This window comes from Syngnathus typhle, linkage group LG4, assembly GCF_033458585.1.
Source record: "Syngnathus typhle isolate RoL2023-S1 ecotype Sweden linkage group LG4, RoL_Styp_1.0, whole genome shotgun sequence".
NCBI lineage: Eukaryota > Metazoa > Chordata > Actinopteri > Syngnathiformes > Syngnathidae > Syngnathus > Syngnathus typhle.
The window spans coordinates 1,912,269-1,931,412 of NC_083741.1; the positions used below are offsets into that span (position 1 = coordinate 1,912,269).

At 42.8% G+C, this 19,144-nt stretch overlaps 1 protein-coding gene across 18 annotated transcripts in view; it reads left to right on the forward strand.

Moving 5' to 3' along the window:
• Positions 1 to 30: 30 nt before the first annotated feature.
• Positions 31 to 19,144, forward strand: part of si:ch211-220f16.2 (golgin subfamily B member 1) — a 125,681-nt gene continuing 106,567 nt past the window's right edge. For all 18 annotated transcript variants that reach the window (XM_061275715.1, XM_061275714.1, XM_061275716.1 and 15 more), the window contains exons 1-7: positions 31 to 170; positions 2,683 to 2,736; positions 8,833 to 8,982; positions 9,109 to 9,288; positions 9,618 to 9,740; positions 9,861 to 9,974; positions 10,407 to 10,710. In XM_061275715.1, the coding sequence (XP_061131699.1) occupies positions 2,692 to 2,736; positions 8,833 to 8,982; positions 9,109 to 9,288; positions 9,618 to 9,740; positions 9,861 to 9,974; positions 10,407 to 10,710 (916 nt within the window). In that variant the 5' untranslated portion in view covers positions 31 to 170; positions 2,683 to 2,691. The remainder of the gene's footprint in view (positions 171 to 2,682; positions 2,737 to 8,832; positions 8,983 to 9,108; positions 9,289 to 9,617; positions 9,741 to 9,860; positions 9,975 to 10,406; positions 10,711 to 19,144) is intronic.

The following is a 19,144-nucleotide window of genomic DNA, read 5'->3' on the forward strand; positions in this document are numbered from 1 at the left end:
CATGCGCCAATTCCACAGCTGTAGTGTCTTGTTGACAATTTTGCTCGATTCATTTTGATATTCTAGGTGCAATGTTGTCGTTGCTGGAATAAAATGATCATGCATTCCTGGCGATATGCTCAAATGGGGAAACTCTCCATGAAATCGTCGTAAACGTATGTGCCCGGCCGGTAAGTACATTTTCATGATCGATTGTGGGTAGCTTGTAAGAGCTCATTTGCTCATTCGAGTACGACGCTAGTTGTATTAGCTTTGTGCTAGCGCGATAAATTGTCAAGCCCCGTAGATTTTATTAACTTGTATGCCTTGAGCTGGTGGTCTATATGTGGACAAAGGCCCATATCAAATCGAAGTTATTGTAAAGGCCGGCTCTATTATGGCGCAAGTTAGCAAGTAGCAAGCTCGGAGGAGCAGGTATTAATTTGGGATTTAAGTGGCTTGACGATAAACTACTTCTATCGTGTGGTTTAACAAAGAGCACTTGCTAATGCCAATGCAATAGTTCAGTTCTTGCGTCTTTTTCCAAGTTACTAATACACGCAGTTTTCTGTGGTATGTGAAGAGAAACCGGTCAGACCTGATTGTTCCTGTATCAGCCAGGTCTGTTTAACGAGCTCAATGTCAATTTATTGGCTGTGTCCGAATGTTCACCATTGTCAATCACTTTAGTCCCACACTATATTTCTCACTAAAAGTGGTTCCCTCATTCTGTTCCGATTTGGACAGCCAGGTCACTACCGACTCTTGGTCTCGTATGTAAGGTTTCGATGTTCGGTAAAACTCCCACAGTCCCATGCGGTGGACCATACTGGACGTCAACCCCGTATTTTCCTTGTGAACGCGTACGCTTGTCAGTTAGATGAGTTTACGCTACTATGGGGCAAGATTTGTGTCAAAATTATTCATTGATTTTTGCATTTTTTTTAATCCTACAATTATATGCGATTTCCCTAATTTGTTTTTCAGATCCACAAATACATCCATGATTGTCGAGTTTTTTGGATCCGCTAATGTATTTGTGATTTTACATGTTTTTTTTTTTTCTTATCAATCCCTAAATTCAATCTTGGTTTTTACATGTTTCTCCAATTGACAAATTATCTCAATTATTATCAGCATTTATTTTTTAAATTGTTTCCAAATGGTCTTTTTTTAAAGTGTCTGCACTGAAAACTGAAGAAACTAAAAATTACTTCAACTTTTTATGAACAAACAAAGAACGTAACAAAGCAAATTAAATTAAATTAAAACACAAACTAAACCTCTGAACTGTGAGGCGGACTTGCTCACGTGTGGCACTGTGCCACCTTAGATGTATTCATCGTTATAAATTTGCTCCTCATTCTAGCTAAATTCTATCTCCATAAATGCTCTGTCATTTGTGTAGCAAATACAATAACCAGAAACACTGTGGACGTCACATTCCCTTTGATGCAACCACCGGTAAATTAGTTTGTTTCTTCATACAGGCGATGGAAAATGGAGACTTAAGTGAAGTAAAATGATTTTTCTAAAATCCTATTTGAGAGATTAACAATGACTGAAACAAAATTGACTGCAACCAAATATTAGTAACGCATTAATCCCTACTTTTTTGTTTTTCTGCCGTGTCGTACAATGTCTTACAATATCTTATAACGTCATCATCATGTAAATGGTAACCTAAAAATAGGTTCCCTAAATTAAATGGATTTGAATTGTAAATTAGCCTAATGTTGAGTTTTAAATGTTTATTATTGTGTATTATGAAACCTCAGATTTGATTCTACACTTGGCTACAATGCAGAGTGGGATCCTGGTCAAAGTAAGCCATTTTAAACGTACAACTTTTTGCCGCTTTAAGGTTGTAAGTATAAATAAGCGAATGTGAGGCTTTGTAAAGCTATTTGGCAGTCACTTTATAGTGTAGGTATATGCACTCCACCATTTTAATCAAATTGGGTGTTGGACTATGACTTTTCCCACACTGACTATGTACGACCGTATGGCGCGGTAACAGAAGCCGTTTTCAATGATGAGGATGGACGGGGATGGGGTGGGATTATTTTATTAATATGCATAAAGGGATGATGATGGAAGGGTGGCCAGGTCAAGGACTGAGGACAGACAAAATAAATGCACATCTCTGCAATTACTCTATCAATTTAAGTTCAATTTGATCAAACTGCAATTTTCTGAATTTAATGTTGACAAGTGATGTAAAAATGATTGGACATCTCTGAAAAAAACAATCCAACATCCTCAAGAAGACACCCCTAAAATTTGAGGAATTTGTATGGAGCAATTTCCCTCATCAATACTGGGCCAAACTAACTGTTGAGACATGCTGAATGAGAGTTACAGAAATTGTTTGCAATGAATGAATCAATCAAAAGATTGCAGAATAACAAATTATGGGTACCACATTGTACCCGTCCAGGCATTTTTATTTTAGAGTAATTCTGTTGCAACACAAAAATAAAACAATGCCTGAATTTTGCTGGTTAATTTTCAGTGGTTTTGTTTTTAAACTTATTAATGTCAGTTTTAGGTTATGTCAGTGACCTTTGTGTTTTCTTTTCTTTGACTCGTTTGTTTTAATAGCATGTTCCACATGATAATAAACCTCAGTCTACTAAAGCCTTGATGAATGACTGCTTATGGATTTTCAAAGTTTAAAGTTTGTGTTTGCTGTGTTTTAAGGTCTGAACCATGCTGAAGTGGTTTTCCAATGACGAGGCAGAGTCTGGCTCAGGAGTAAGTATCTGTGTTTGACCTTTAATGGCGTGAGTGCTCACTGGTCATATTTTTGCATCAGATGACTGGCATTAGTGCCCAGTGAGAAACTCAGCAACATTTAAAACTCATTATTAGGTATGTGTGAGTCACACACAGCTTCATTCTAACATGTTTTCTTGCAGTTGGTTGAATTTGTCGAATTTGACGGTTTTCTTGAATATTGACTCGTTTTGAAAATACACTGTTTATCATAAATGCTTCTGGGGGTCATTTCTCAACATCAACAATTATATAATAGAATATAATACAACTTTTTAATGTTAATGTATTATTAATGTGTGTTATTAATGTTGCGCAATTTACAACAGCAGCAGCTATAGCAAAGCGCTTTACACATGCTGTATAGCAATGGGACAACCATAAAGTCAACAATAAATTGAAAGACAAATTCATATACAGTAGCAGAACAGTAACAGTTTCTAGTCAGGTGAAAGCCAAACAATAAAAACAGGCCTTTAAATTAGTTTAAAAAATGAGCGAAGAGGGGGCTTGCCTAACATGTAAGGGGGAGGTCATTGTAGAGGGAAGGACCTGCAACAGAAAAAGCTCGATTCTCTCTGAGGCTCCGCTTAATCCTCTGCAGACCTGAGGCACTGGGCTGGTGCATAGGGGTAGATTATGAATGAGATGCTCCATTACATATGCTATTTTTCACTCTAAATCAGGGGTGTCAAACATACGGCCCGCGGGGCGGAACCGGCCCGCAAGGAGGTTCGATCAGGCCCGTGTTCGATCAGGCCCGCAGGATAATTTAAAAGTGAAAAAAATGCATAAAATACACGGAATTAATATTTTTAATAATATGCAATTCATGGATTATCCGCTATGGGGCACACTGTTTTGACCAGAGTAGAAGACAACACTGTTTTGATCAGAGAAGACGAACCCAACACAGCAGACTGTAACAATGCGCCGATTGCTGCTTGTTACGATGTTTCTACCCTGGTCTCTACCCCTCCCCTACACCCTCATTCGCCAAAATGTCATTATCCTAACGGAGAAAATTAGATACGGAGTGTAGAATTTTCAATGAAAAATGGACCACGTCCTATTTATTTATAGATAAGCATGAAAAACCATTGTGCTTGGTGTGTTTGCAACAAGTTTCGGTATTGAAGGAATATATCGTAATTTTCAGATTAAAAGTCGCTCCGGAATATAGGTTGCATTAGCCATAAAATGCACAATAACGTGAAAAAAAACATATATAAGTCGCTCCGGAGTACAGGTCGCATTTTGGGGGGAAATTTATTCGACAGAATCCAACACCAAGAACAGACATGAACGAGCAACAACAGGCTAAATGATAGGTATGCTAACGTGACATAAACACAAACGAAGAGCTGAGAACAGGCCTGACGTAACATTCAGAGTTATTAAAAAAAAACTATTACATAAATAACACGTTTATAAAACCATCTGTGTCACTCCAATTCATTAAATCCATCGATTTGTCCTTTGTCAACAATGGGTGCGCGCCGCACTTCAAAATTGAAAATTCAAAATTCAAAAAACTTCACCAGCTAAAATTGGGGGATATTTTAGTTTTTTTCTTATATAAGCCGCACCGGACTATAAGCCGCACGTGCACTCGCGTTTTTTACAAAGAAAGACCGTTCACAGAAAGCCTTTTTAAAGTTTTAATAACATACTTTAACATGTCTTTCTAAACATTGCCTGTGACGCAGCAGTCGTACCGCAGCAACACGGAAGTGTGCACGCGAGTTATTAACAAAGAAAGACTGGACACAGAAAGCTTTTTTAAAGTTTTAATAACATACCTTAACATGAACGTGTTGTGAGCAGAGCAGGCACGTGAAAGGGCCAACTACAACTACGCGCCTCCTGGGCCGATGCTATGGCTAGTGTCCAAGAAGACGAGGAAATTTGCTCGCCTTTGGGCTTCAAGTCATTCGTTTGGAAGCACTTTGTAATTTCCTAAATAAAGAGTTTGCAGTACCTTGTTGATTTTGCGTATGAATTGTTATAAATCAGGGTATTGTTCTATATCGATCGTAGAGCACTATATTGTCAGGCTTTAAGATATCGGCAAATATCGTATTGTGCGTCTTTGTATCGATATATCGTGACAAAACCCGCGATTTACACCCCTAGTCACAAGCAACACAGCCAGAATAAGCAGCAGCCATAGTAGTGTTTCAAAATAGTATTTTTGTTGTTGTTTGTTTTCTTCAAGATACCGCAGTGTATAAAAGTGAAATTTATTTTTTATTTTTTTGCCATTTTTCACATGTCCTGAGTGTTGTTAGTCACCTAAATGTAAAATTCCTTGTTTGGCACGCTCAAACATGGCGAATGAAAAACTCTTAAATCTTGAATCTTGACGTGATCAAGTCATCACAAAAATCACAAAAAAATCCTTATATATATCCTGGGGGTGCACATCAGTGAGGATCTCTCCTGGTCCACCAACACCGCATCACTGGCAAAGAAAGCCCAGCGCCGCCTGTACTTCCTGCGGAAACTCAGGCGAGCGAGCGCTCCTCCGGCCGTCATGACTACGTTTTACCGCGGCACCATTGAGAGCGTCCTCTCCAGCTGTATTGCTGTTTGGGGTGGCGGCTGCACTGACTACAACTTGAAGGCCCTGCAGCGCATAGTGAACACGGCTGGTAAGATTATTGGTGCTTCGCTCCCCTCCTTGAAGGACATCTACACCTCCCATCTCACCCGCAAGGCGACCACGATTGTGAGTGATGTGAGTTACCCCGCTCACTGTTTGTTCGAGCTTCTGCCCTATGGGAAGAGGTACAGAAGCCTGCGCTCCCGCACCACCAGGCTCTCAAACAGCTTCATACTCCAGGCTGTTAGGATCCTGAACTCGCTTCCCCGTTCTGCGTAGCGTCCTCTACTTTTACCTTACTGTCTGTATGCACACTGGCTCTTATTTGTTGTGTTACCTGTTTATTTATTATTTATTATTACTCTTAATATTTATTGTTTGTGCCTTCTTGTTTTTTATATTGCGTCGTTTACTTGTATGTCTATCAAAGTCAAAGTCAAAGTCTGCTTTATTTTCAACTTCTTCACATACCGAGACACACAAATAGATCGAAATTACGTTTTCTCTATCCCACGGTGATAAGACATATTACACGATAGACGCTCGCTCGCCTGAGTTTCCGCAGGAAGTACAGGCGGCGCTGGGCTTTCTTTGCCAGTGATGCGGTGTTGGTGGACCAGGAGAGATCCTCACTGATGTGCACCCCCAGGAACTTGGCGCTGCTCGCTCTCTCCACCACAGCACCGTCGATGGTCAGCGGCAGGTGTTGGGTGTGACCCTTCCGGAAGTCCACAACAATCTCCTTGGTCTTGTCGACGTTCAGCAGGAGGTTGTTGTCCCTGCACCACGTGGTCAGAAGGTCAACCTCCAGCCTGTATTGAGTCTCGTCTCCCTTGGTGATGAGACCCACCAGAGTCGTGTCGTCAGCAAACTTCACTATACGGTTGTCGCTGTAGGTTGCAGTGCAGTCATGCGTCAGGAGGGTGAAGAGCAGCGGACTGAGCACGCAGCCTTGGGGGGCCCCCGTGCTCAGCGTGATGCTGGCGGAAATTTTGTCGCCAACACGTACTACCTTTGGCCTCTGACAGAGGAAGTCCAGTTGCAGAGGTAGGTACTGAGGCCCAGCGTGTCAAGTTTGCTGATGAGGCGTTGTGGCACAATAGTGTTGAAGGCAGAACTGAAGTCCACAAACAGCAATCTCACATACGAGTCCCTTCTCTCCAGGTGGGTGAGGGCCGAGTGGAGGGCAGAGCAGATGGCATCCTCAGAGGACCGTTTGGCTCGGTACGCAAACTGGAACGGGTCAATGGTGGGGGGGAGAACGGATCGGATGTCCTCCATGACAAGCCGCTCAAAGCACTTCATGATGATGGGCGTAAGTGCCACGGGGCGGTAGTCATTGAAGCAGGACGGAGCGGGTTTCTTCGGCACAGGTACGATGGTGGCAGCCTTGAAACACAACGGGACGATGGCCTGCTGCAGGGAAGTGTTAAAGATGTCTGTGAAGACATCCGTCAGCTCACCAGCGTAGTCCTTCAGCGCTCGACCCGGGATGTTGTCAGGGCCCGCCGCCTTACGGATGTTGATAGCGGCAAGCGCCCTCCTCACGCTGTCGGCGGAGAGGCACAGGGGCAGCTCGTGTGAAGGGGGAGTGGCCTTCAGCGGGCAAGTGCTGTTATGAGCGTCGAAGCGAGCAAAGAAGCGGTTGAGGTCATTGAGCAGACGGACGTCGCCTTCACAGCTCTGCGGCGCGGGCTTGTAATCCGTTATGGTCTGAATGCCCTGCCAAAGGCTCCGTGCGTCCCTGCTGTCCTTGAAGTGGGTGGAAATTTTGCACGAGAACGCCCTCTTTGCATCTTTGATGCCCCGGGACAGGTCAGCCCTCGCAGTCCTCAAGCCAGCCTCATCCCCCGCTCTAAAGGCTTTGTCCCTGGCCCTCAGCAGCCTGAAGACAGCATCTGTCAGCCATGGCTTCCGGTTAGCCCGAGTGACAATGGATTTTGAGAGAGTCACATCATCGATGCACTTCCTGATGTAGGAGGAAACAGAGTCAGTATACTCCTCAATGTCTGTCCGATCGTCGCAAGTGGCAGCCCTCCTAAACATGTCCCAGTCAGTAGAGCCAAAGCAGTCACGCAGTGCATCAGAGGCACCCTCAGGCCACACCCGTACCTGCTTGCGAACTGGCCTGGACGCTCTCACCATTTGTCTGTATGCGGGCAAAAGCATAACAGTGATATGGTTAGAAAGTCCAAGATGGGGGAGGGGGGCGGCTTTGAAAGCTCCTTTTATGCGAAGAGTAGACCAGGTCCAGGAAGCTGTCGCCACGCGTAGGAAAATTAACATGCTGGTGAAGCCTCGGAAAAACAGACTTCAGGTTAGCATGATTAAAATCCCGAGTGAAGATGGTGAAACCGTCAGGGTGCGCTGTCTCTTGTTCACTGACAGCCTGGTACAGTTCACTAAGAGCCGCGATCCTTTCGCCTTCGATGTTGGAAGGCGGGATGTAAACCGCGACGAGCAGAATCGCGGTAAATTCCCTTGGCAGGTAAAAAGGACGGCACTTAATGATCACGAACTCCGCCAGTGGCGAGCAGTGCTTGCATACCACTACAGAGTCCCGGCACCATTCGTCACGGATGTAGACGCATATTCCACCTCCACGAGATTTCCCCCCTTGTACAATGGCCCGGTCCGCCCGATAGCACGCTAGCCGCTCCATATGTACGGCAGAGTCCGGAATGTTGACAGTCAACCAAGTCTCAGTGAACACGAGCACACAGCAGTCCCGCACTGTCCGGTTTGTAGATCGCAGCAAGCGAATGTAATCCATTTTGTTGTCCAGCGATCGAACATTCGCCAGAAGAATGGAAGGCACGGCCGGGCGAGCAGAGTTGGCCGCCAGCCTGGCCCGGACGCCCCCGCGTTTGCCCCTCTTCAGCCTCCTCGCACACCGCTTTCGTGTAATATGTCTTATCACCGTGGGATAGAGAAAACGTAATTTCGATCTCTTTGTTTGTCTCGGCATGTGAAGAAGTTGATAATAAAGCGGACTTTGACTTTTGATAAACCGCACCTGACTATAAGCCGCACAGTTCAAAATTTTGGAAAAAAGTCGCGGCTTATAGTCCGGAATTTACGGTACATGGGTACAGGCTTTTTTCCAGCATCAACATGCCATTTTTAGGGTGCGTATTATACATGGGGGCACATTATACACGAAAAAAAAACGGTATATATATAATCTTCTGTGTAAAAAATCTTATAATATATATGTATACTTATATTCATAGATTATATATAATCTTATACAAATATTAAATATAATTTATAATATTTAATTCACAATATTTTATTATAATATTTACACTACCGTTCAAAAGTTTGGGGGTCACAAAATTGTTTGGGTGACCCCAAATCTTTGAACGGTAGTGTACATACTCTCCTATACTCTCTGTACATCTAAATGTATTAGCATACGTGCCTTTATAAGGAATTTTAACACATTGACAATTTCAATGTTTCTTTAGAGGACAGAGGTAGAAGCACAGCAGCTACGAGGTGAAGAAATGGATGCTATGCTGACAGAGAAGGACAGGAAGCTGGCAGAGAAGGAGCCCTACATTATTCATTTGCAAACAGCAAGGGCAGTAGACCAGTCCGTTACATCCACACCGCAGGTTCTTTTTCACAGAAACAATTTGCACAATCATTTTTTCAAGTTTAATCCAATGATTTTTTCAAGTTTAATTCAATGACTGTCACGTATGTTATCCACATTTTGACATTCCACTATAATTTCTCAGGTAGATGAAGACCATGGAGTAATGCATGAACTTCAGCAGCTGGTGCAGAGCCTGACCAAGAAGGTTGGAGAAGCAGAGGAACGCTATAGTTTGCTTCAGGAGCAGACGGACAACCTGAAGGAGCTTCTGGACACAGAGAAGGAGCAGTACAGTCAGAAAGAGAACATGTACAAACAAAATGTACGTGTCTGTGCTGTTGTTATTCAGTTATTTCATCCTCCAAAAAAAGGCACAGAATGTATTCTTCTATTTTAGCACTGCTAACATATATATATATATATATATATATATATCATTTATAATAATCATTCAGGGATTCAATTGACAATTTAGTAAACCGCAGTTTTGAATAAGTGTCGCATAAAAGTAGTTCTGCGGTTTAAGTGTCAACCGCACAATCCATCAACATACAATGTGGGTTGGAAACCTATGACCTATTGCTGTTGTGGGTTTTCTTTGAAATAATCTTCATTTTGGAACCCAACAATGTATTTTGTCTTTGAATTCAGATTCAGACTTTCAAAGAGATAATCCTCCAGAAAGATAATCAATTAACTGAGATCAACCAGATGCATGAACAGGAGCTCTTCAAACTTGCCGCAAAGTCTGATGCCAGTGCTGATCTTGAGCAGGTTTGGATGAGAACGTTGTTGATGAAGTGTTCTTGAATTTTGGTAGTAAACAGTAAGTATTGAAGAACCTGTTTGATTTCCTTTTCACGCATTATTTCTTCTTTCCAATTTTCTTATCAGCTTCTGAAGGCTTTAAAACAGAAACTTCATGAGAAAGAGGAGGTGCTGATTGGAAAAACACAGGTCATTGATGTTCTTCAGAAAGAAGTCGACGTCGGGGACCAACAGATAAAGGTTAGGAAATGTACTCGTTGCAAAGTTATTTGGCACCTTTGTTATTTGGACTACAAAAGTCTCTCCGAGCAATAAAGATGGTGAATTTGGGAAACTTTTTGCAACACTCATTACCTTGTTTGGTTTGTCCCACCCCAACGGGCGTAACGTAATAGATAAAAATTCGTAATAGAAAACGGAGAAATCTGAATGGAGTAAAAAATAGCCACCCAAACAGATCATAAAATTATCTTTGTAGCACCTGGAGGGATTACACTTTTCTACACTCCTGGACACTCCAAATACACAAGAAAATGATTTTAAAAGCAAAAAAAGTCGATTTTCCATGAGATGTCTCCTAGGGACATGGAATATTCTTGTATAGCAGCTCGTTTCTGTATATGATAGAATCCCAGAAACCCCCCGTGATGACATTCTTCATTCTGTTGCCAGGAGCTAACAGAGCGGATGCGGAGACTAAACATTGAACGAGAGAGCCTTGAATCCAAAATGGAGGCAGAAAAGCATGTAATGCGAGCCCAACTTCGCAACCTGATGGAGAAGCACCAAGTTGAGATTCGGCAAATGACAGAAAAGCATCAAGCGCAGTTGACTCGAACACAGCAGGACCTACTTGGCCAACTAAATGAGCTGAGAAGAAATACAGTAACACTACAATCTGTCAGTCAGGAGTCCCCAAAAACTGAAAACATATCTGATGATTCCGCTTCTTTCCAGAGGATAGCAAACTTAGAAGGTAGGTGTTTTTGTGAACCCAATCACTCTTTATGAAAAAGGAATCACAGTGGTTAGAGATGTTTTGCTGTTAATACAGTGGAGCCTCGGTTTTTGAACGTCCCAGTTCTCGAGCAAATCTGTATTCAAACAAAAAATTCAAGATTTTTTTGCTTCGGATGTCGGACGAAAATTCGGTTGTCGAACCTCGCGAGATGAGCCGAGAGGACCCGCATGCCAACTGACTCCGTTCGTTATTACATTCTTGTTACTCTGAGGATTGCATCAACTCTAATCATGCCTCTAAAGCAGGGTTGTCCAAACTACGGCAGTTGGCCCGCGGTCCAGTTTTTATTGGCCCGCAGCAAAGAAGTAGTACTGGGCAGGCTAACGAGTTAGCGGAAAGATTCTAATTCGCGATTGTGCTAACGCGCAAACGGACCTCTAAAGGAAATTAAACGAACATTTGGAGCAATACTACATTGTCCTAAAGGTTAGACACATGTGATCATTCATTTCTCTTGTTAGGAGACACACTTAACATCGCCAATGACTCCTGTACCACTGTAACCGACATATGTACATAACGTAAAAAAGGAAGTGGTATCGCCTGAAAACTGCCTTCAAAATAAATCACCCTACCTCAAAGCAAAGCATGGCCAAATAACATGGAGAATTCTTAACACAAACTGTAAATGTGTTTTTAGAACAACTTTTATAATTATATTTTTTTTTTATAAAAAGGTAGAAGTGTACATAGTGTAAATATGTTCTTAGAACTCTTTTATTATTATAACGATTTTCTATAACAAGGTACAACACTGTAAATATGTTTTTTGAACTCTTATTATAATAACCTTTTTTTTTAAAAAAAGGTACAAATGACGTCAGCCTCCTCGTAATTCCACAGATCTAGTATATAACTATATTGTAGCGTTAACGAAGTACAACGAAAGACGTGGGTTTGGTAAAAGGCTCTTTATTTAACAAAACAAACTTCCAGGCGTGTGGCGGCGTGGACTTCCAGCCACGGAGGTGGAAGAGAGATCCATAGAATAGGACCGGGCGTGCGTCAAAGCGATGACCAAGCCCCATCCACCGTCCCCGGACAGCCACCCGGCCGAGCGCCAGCCCCCAACTTCTATCCACGGAGGTGAAAGAGAGCTCCGTAGAGTAGGACCGGGCGTGCGTAAAAGCCATAATAGTTTTTCAAACCTTTTGTGTCACTCCAAATCCTTAAATCTTTCAAACTCTTCGTCCTCCGTGTCACTTAGAAACAAAGCCGCTAATGATGCCGGTAGTACGTGGGGCCCTTCACCATCTTCGTCATCCCGTGATCAATCTTTGTCCTTTTTGTAAACAGCCGCGCTGCGCCGCGCTGCGCTGCATTGCTGACGTCATTTGCGCTGCTGACGTCACTTGAAATTCAAATTACAGTAATCCCTTGCTACATCGCGGTTCGTTTATCGCGGTTTCACATAAGTCACTCCTTATTATGAGTCGCCCCCCCCACCCAAACTATGAAAAAAACGCGACTTATAGTCCAAAAATTACAGTACACATGACTCGGACAGAGTGGTATTCGAACAGCTGACCCTCCAGTTACAGAACTACCCACTCTTCCTCATGAGTCATAGACGCACATCATATTTTCATTTTAAGCCATGTTTAGGTGGACTTGCTTTAATGAACATTATTTTTTTATTTGGCTTCCGTTTTTCACTGGACTGGACTTTAGTAATGTTGGGGAATTCCTATTTAATCTTCAGTCCTCTGGTCAGAAAGTCTTTCAGATACTTTTGGGCAAACTCCATCTGGTCTACCATGCGTCTTTTACTAAAGAGTGACTCCAATTTGGTCATGCAGCCATATGGGCCTGAATGGTGGTGTCAGGTTTAAATCGCTGACTGAATAACTATTAAGAGAAGAGCAACAGCAAACAAACCACAAGTGAGACAGAATATTAAGTCTTTTCTTGCGAGGAGTGCAGTACAGATCCTTCACAACAATCTCACTACACTAAATATCTGTATGCACTCCCGCTCTTTTTATTTGGATTTGCCCTACCCACAGTGTGAGACATAAGCCACTAAAGGGGAGGAGGAAAGCATGTGGGCCTTGTCTCGTAAGGAAAAATCACTAGGTGTTTACATACTGATAAGAACATCTGGGAAGAGGAGTTTGAGTGGACTGGATACAGAAGAAAAAAACTTTGACCTCTAGTTAAAACATAGCAAGGGAAGTTTTACGACATTGTGTAGGATGCAACAAGCTAAGTTATTTATTACTGGTTATATACATTCCAACCTAATCCTATGATAAAGATAGTTAGGAAAAACCCTGACTTTAATGGTCACTTGGAGGTTCACCTGGGGTGCAAGACAGCAATGAGGCATGTTGTCTAACAAAGTGGTCTTTGTTACATCATAAAAACAGCAAGGCCAAACAGCAAGCATATATTGCAGTAATATTGCGGTAAAGCATTGATTAGAGAACGCATGATAACATATATATACATTTTTCTAACACTTCCCCAGCATAGTACGGCTGCAAAGTACGGGATTTTTTTTTTTTTTGTACATCTTGGAAGGTGCATTAATTTATTGTCTGGTTATTGAAAGTAAATAACCTAGCACAACCAATTGAGCAGGTCATGAAAGTAAAAAATAACGTTTTCATCCATCTTAGGGGGCAGCCATTGTCTACTTGCTGTCGACTGAAGCAGCTCTTGGGTCCCTATCCCCAAAGCGGGAGTTTACTATTTTTAAAAGTAATAATGTAATTATTTACCTTGTTGTCATACACTTAGACCAGGGGTGTCAAACTCATCTCACATTGGGGGCCACATACGGCCTCGGTAGATGTCAAGTGGGCCGGACCATTCAAATTAAACCATACTCTGCTATAAATAACCAAAATATAATGTATTTCCTTTTTTTTTTTTTGGTGTAAAGAAGCACAAGAACATCAGGAACATGTTGAAATTTAATTAACATTCCTTTTACAAAACATTAATAGCATTACATTAACATTAACATAACTTAAAACATTAACAGTAATGCACTTAAAGATTAAACGAGATTTATAAAGAACTGAATTTAAACCATTTACCGTAATTTCCGGACTATAAACCGCACCGGACTATAAGCCGCACCAGCTAAAATTCGGGGATATGTTAGTTTTTTTCTTATATAAGCCACACCGGACTATGAGCCGCACGTGCACACGCGTTTTTTAACAAAGAAAGACAGTACACAGGAAGCCTTTTTAAAGTTTTAATAACATACTTTAACATGTCTTTCTAAACACTGCCTGTGACGCAGCAGTAGTACCGCAGCAACACGGAAGTGTGCACGCGAGTTACCGTAATTTTCGGACTATAAGTCTTGGAGCACATCCGATCCGTTCTCCCCCCCACCATTGACCCCTTCCAGTTTGCGTACCGAGCCAAACGGTCCTCTGAGGATGCCATCTGCTCTGCCCTCCACTCAGCCCTCACCCACCTGGAGAAAAGGGACTCGTATGTGAGATTGCTGTTTGTGGACTTCAGTTCTGCCTTCAACACCATTGTGCCACAACGCCTCATCAGCAAACTTGACACGCTGGGCCTCAGTACCTACCTCTGCAACTGGCTACTGGACTTCCTCTGTCAGAGGCCACAGGTGGTACGTGTTGGCGACAAAATCTCCGCCAGCATCACGCTGAGCACGGGGGCCCCCCAAGGCTGCGTGCTCAGTCCGCTGCTCTTCACCCTCCTGACGCATGACTGCACTGCAACCTACAGCGACAACCGCATAGTGAAGTTTGCTGACGACACGACTCTGGTGGGTCTCATCACCAAGGGAGACGAGACTCAATACAGGCTGGAGGTTGACCTTCTGACCACGTGGTGGAGGGGCAACAACCTCCTGCTGAACGTCGACAAGACCAAGGAGATTGTTGTGGACTTCCGGAAGGGTCACACCCAACACCTGCCGCTGACCATCGACGGTGCTGTGTTCCTGTACCAAGTTCCTGGGGGTGCACATCAGTGAGGATCTCTCCTGGTCCACCAACACCGCATCACTGGCAAAGATAGCCCAGCGCCGCCTGTACTTCCTGCGGAAACTCAGGCGAGCGAGCGCTCCTCCGGCCGTCATGACTACGTTTTACCGCGGCACCATTGAGAGCGCCCTCTCCAGCTGTATTGCTGTTTGGGGTGGCGGCTGCACTGACTACAACTTGAAGGCCCTGCAGCGCATAGTGAACACGGCTGGTAAGATTATTGGTGCTTCGCTCCCCTCCTTGAAGGACATTTACACCTCCCATCTCACCCGCAAGGCGACCACAATTGTGAGTGATGTGAGTCACCCCACTCACTCTTTGTTTGAGCTTCTGCCCTCTGGGAAGAGGTACAGGATTCTGCGCTACCGCACCACCAGACTCTCCAACAGCTTCATACTCCAGGCTGTTAGGATCCTGAACTCGCCCCCCCTTTCTGCGTAGCGTCCTGTACTTTGCGCTATGCTTACTGTCTGCTGTACGCACACTGGCTCAGTTTTGCTCCTCTTATTTATTGGGTTATTTGTTTATTATTTATTTATCACTCATTTTATTTATTTATTGTTTATTAGTTATTGTTTGTGCCTTCTTGTTTTTATTTTGTGTCGTCTACTTGTATGTTTATCGTGTACTGTGTCTCGTCACCGTGAGATGGAGGAAACGGAATTTCGGTTTCTTTGTGTGTCTTGACATATGAAGGGATTGACAATAAAGCTGACTTTGACTTTGATATACAGTTTTTTTCCGTGTATAGTGAGTGCGCCCCCATGTATAATATGCACCCTAAAAATGGCATGCTGATGCTGGAAAAAAGCCTGTACCCATGTATAATACGCACCCAATTTTTATGAATTTCTTTCAATTTTTTTTTTTTTAAGTCCCAATGATCGTCACACACGCAGGGAGGCAATGGGTCCCATTTTTATAGTCTTTTGTATGGTCTTAACTAGGCTGGATGTAATTTTTTTTGTTGGCGTTGATTTCTCCGACTGCCCGTAAACGCACCACCGCGCGTGTGTTTGAAGTGAACAGCAGAGAAGAAAGGAACAAGGCAAAGTGTTGTGAAAAAAAATATTACCTGTAATACGGATTTAGGTAGAGAACTGAACTCTCGCTCTTTATATAGCTGACGTGTCTTGCGCATCCGTTCTGCGCATCTGTAATGGCGGCCTCCGTATGATATCCGGTTTGCGTGTGTGCGAGAGCGAGAGAGAGCGAGAGAGAGAGTGTGAGAGAGAGCGCTCAACCGTAGCGCGCCGCCGACTGCCCAACTGCACCGCACTGGTCGCATTATTGTGACAGAGCCGTCGCTGAAATTTAGAAGATATTTTTAAAGTCCTGATGTACTTTCTAAAATTTAAGTGGACCTCAGTGCGCACTGCGCAGGGAGCTTAATTTGGTGCGGTCGCGCAACCGCAGCGCGCCGGGCGCTCACTGTCGCATTGCTTAAAGAGGGCCTTTGTGTTTTAGGATGAACAGCAGAGACCAAAGGAACAAGGCAGTGTTGTGAAATAAAATATTACCTGTAATACGCATTTTGTTATTTGCGCACTATACACGGAAAAAAACGGTATATACATTTTTCTAACTATTCCCTCCTTTTTATCATAAGTTCTCAGAGACCATCTTATCACCTAAAAGCGGCCATTTCAAAAAGATTTTCAGCCGTAGGATCAAAATCCATAAGAACAAATTTACACCCGGGAGATCGAGCCTTAATAATCAATGTCAGAGTCGGGAAACAAATCGGACAGGTTTACCACAGGAGCTTCAAAGATGGAGCCGTCGCTAGAGCGACAACCCTCGTCAGTCGCAAAGTCGTCCCCTTGGAGCAACGGAAAAGTCTCAGCTGCTGGAGAGATAGCAGTTGTAATTAATCTGTTAATTAGAGACCGGAGACACGGAATACAACAACATCCACACAAGGTCAAAACAGCAGAAAAAACGTCAATGGAGACTAGGACCGAGGAAACCAGGGTACGGTACTTTCCGAACACGTTTAGCCAGTCGTTCCAAACCTCCGTGTTCACTCCACTGTGTTCCTTCATTTTCCCATTCAAGGTCCTCAGGCCCTCAAGGGCCTGGGACAGGCTTCCATCAGCGGCAGTATTATTTGGAATAAATGTGCAGCATTGCTCACCAAGCATGGCGCAGACACCACCCTCTTTTGAGAGTAGCATGTCAAGGGCCATTCGGTTCTGTAAAGCCATGAGGGAAGTCGCGGCCAGTTGGGAGTGGACCGCCCTGAAACCCGCCTCGGTCCAATTTCCATGCTTCTGCACGTTGTAATGGATGTAGTTGATCCTGTCGACATTTTTGTTAAGAGTACACCACCAACACAGGGTAGATTCAAAACCAGCTGCTATCTGATTCACCAGCTTACACTTATCCGGTACTCCTCTGGGAACACCAATTGCATCAATTTCGGTCAGATCATCGTCGGCTCTCAAATTCAAAGATATTTTGTTTTTTACCAGCTTTTTTTTTTTTTTTCAGATCTTGGGATGGTGATACATATACAATTTAGCTTGACTACATTCTCTGAAAGCAATGGCTTCTTTTTTCTTTCTTCAATGGGTATTACTATATAGAGTGCAGGGCTCGAAGCTTATTTTTTGCCCAAGTTGCCCTCGGGCAAGTTGGAGAAAATTCTACTTGCCCGAAACAAAATTTTACTTGCCCGAATTTTTTTGGAGTGGATTTTTACTTGCCCGACACATTTTTGCAATAAAAAAGACAACACTATAAGTTTTGCCTTCATATGCCTTCGTATCCGCCAACCGGAAACAAGCTCTGCTGGTGCGCAGGCGCAGAAGAGCCAGGGACGGGTGAGGGAGCATGCATTTAATTACGAAGCGCTTTGCCGTTATCAATGTATTGCAGACTTACACGAGAAACTAACCGCTCCCTAGAAAACAAAATGTCGGACCAGAAGCGGCAGAAGTTGCGAGAAATTATGCACAAAATCGTCTTTTTACAGTTTGAAAACATGGTATTATGGCAGGGCAAGTTCGGGCAAGTGAGGAAAAATTCTACTTGCCCGTCTGCCATCGCTACTTGCCCCGGGCAATCGGGCAATCGTTAGTTTCGAGCCCTGGAATGCTCTGTCACACGTTTCACAATCCAATAGAGGTGATAGATTTCACACAATCTTTGATCAATGGTGACGGTACAACATAAAGCAATGGTCGCAAACCCATACATATGACATATTCAATTGTCTTTACAGCTTGTTTTGCCATTAGCAATCAATTGTTTCGTTTAGCAGTTTACTCTTATACTAGTTATCTGAAACAAATTATCCACATTCACTTTAGATATATTCATCCCATTCGTTAACATCTACAGCGGTTGTTGACAAAGTACACATATAAACATCATACTTTCATGGCAGTCCAGATCTGACACAGCAGATCATCCTGCAAAGGTCAAATTGATCTTTTAAATCGCTACAATGCAGCATATTTTTTTTTCCTTTTTTTTTTTTTTGGAGTGATCAAAATAAGTTGTTCACTCATCTCTCCCCTACTCATTATGACATTATAAATATAAAATGTAAATGGCAAATTTAAATCATCCTTAGTTTCCCACTTTATTTTAAAACATGGTAATCTATATTGTCGCCCAAACAATTTTTCATACGGGGTTAAACCCACAGTACTTGTAGGTCTAAACATTTTGTCCATGATCTTCCATTTTTCCCATGCCCATTTTCACACTTCATACCAGTTCCGTCACGAGAATTAATTTCCGAAATCCCATATCTCGGTATTATTGTTTTTACATAACGTTTTTGCCACTGTTAAGGCATTCAGTGTTTCTATTTAAACCAAATCAAACCATTTTGAGAATGCATCTATTATGACCAGGCAGTATAACCCTGTGGATTGTGTTTAGCACATGTTAAACAAGCTCTACGATTTTTTTTTTTTATAAATGTTTTGAATATGAATCAAATTCATATGTTGTATAAAGCTGACTGAACTGCCCCATTATCCCTCCTCTTGAGCCATGCGACACACACTATGGCTCAATATTACTGCCCATTCGTATAGGTTCTATGGTAGGACAGCTCTGTCTTCTGGTCATTTATAGATACCATTCTCCACTCCTGCCCCTCTTTTCGTCCCTAATTGAATTTCAGTCTATGGACTTTGTCGCTGCACTTCTTTAAAACGTTTCAGTAGTTTAATCTGCTTCTTGTGTGTATAAAATTTGAAGCATCTCTTGGACCACAGCTATGCGGTTCCGTCTGCAAGCTTGTTACCTCTTGAATTTAATCACCCTCTTGTGTGTGTGCCCTGCACACGTGCATATAGCTATTTTTCGTGGCAATTGGACTGCTTCCACAACTAGCTTAGTTGTAGTTTCTTGTTACTTTTCAATCATTTTCTCATCGTTTATCACAAGAATCT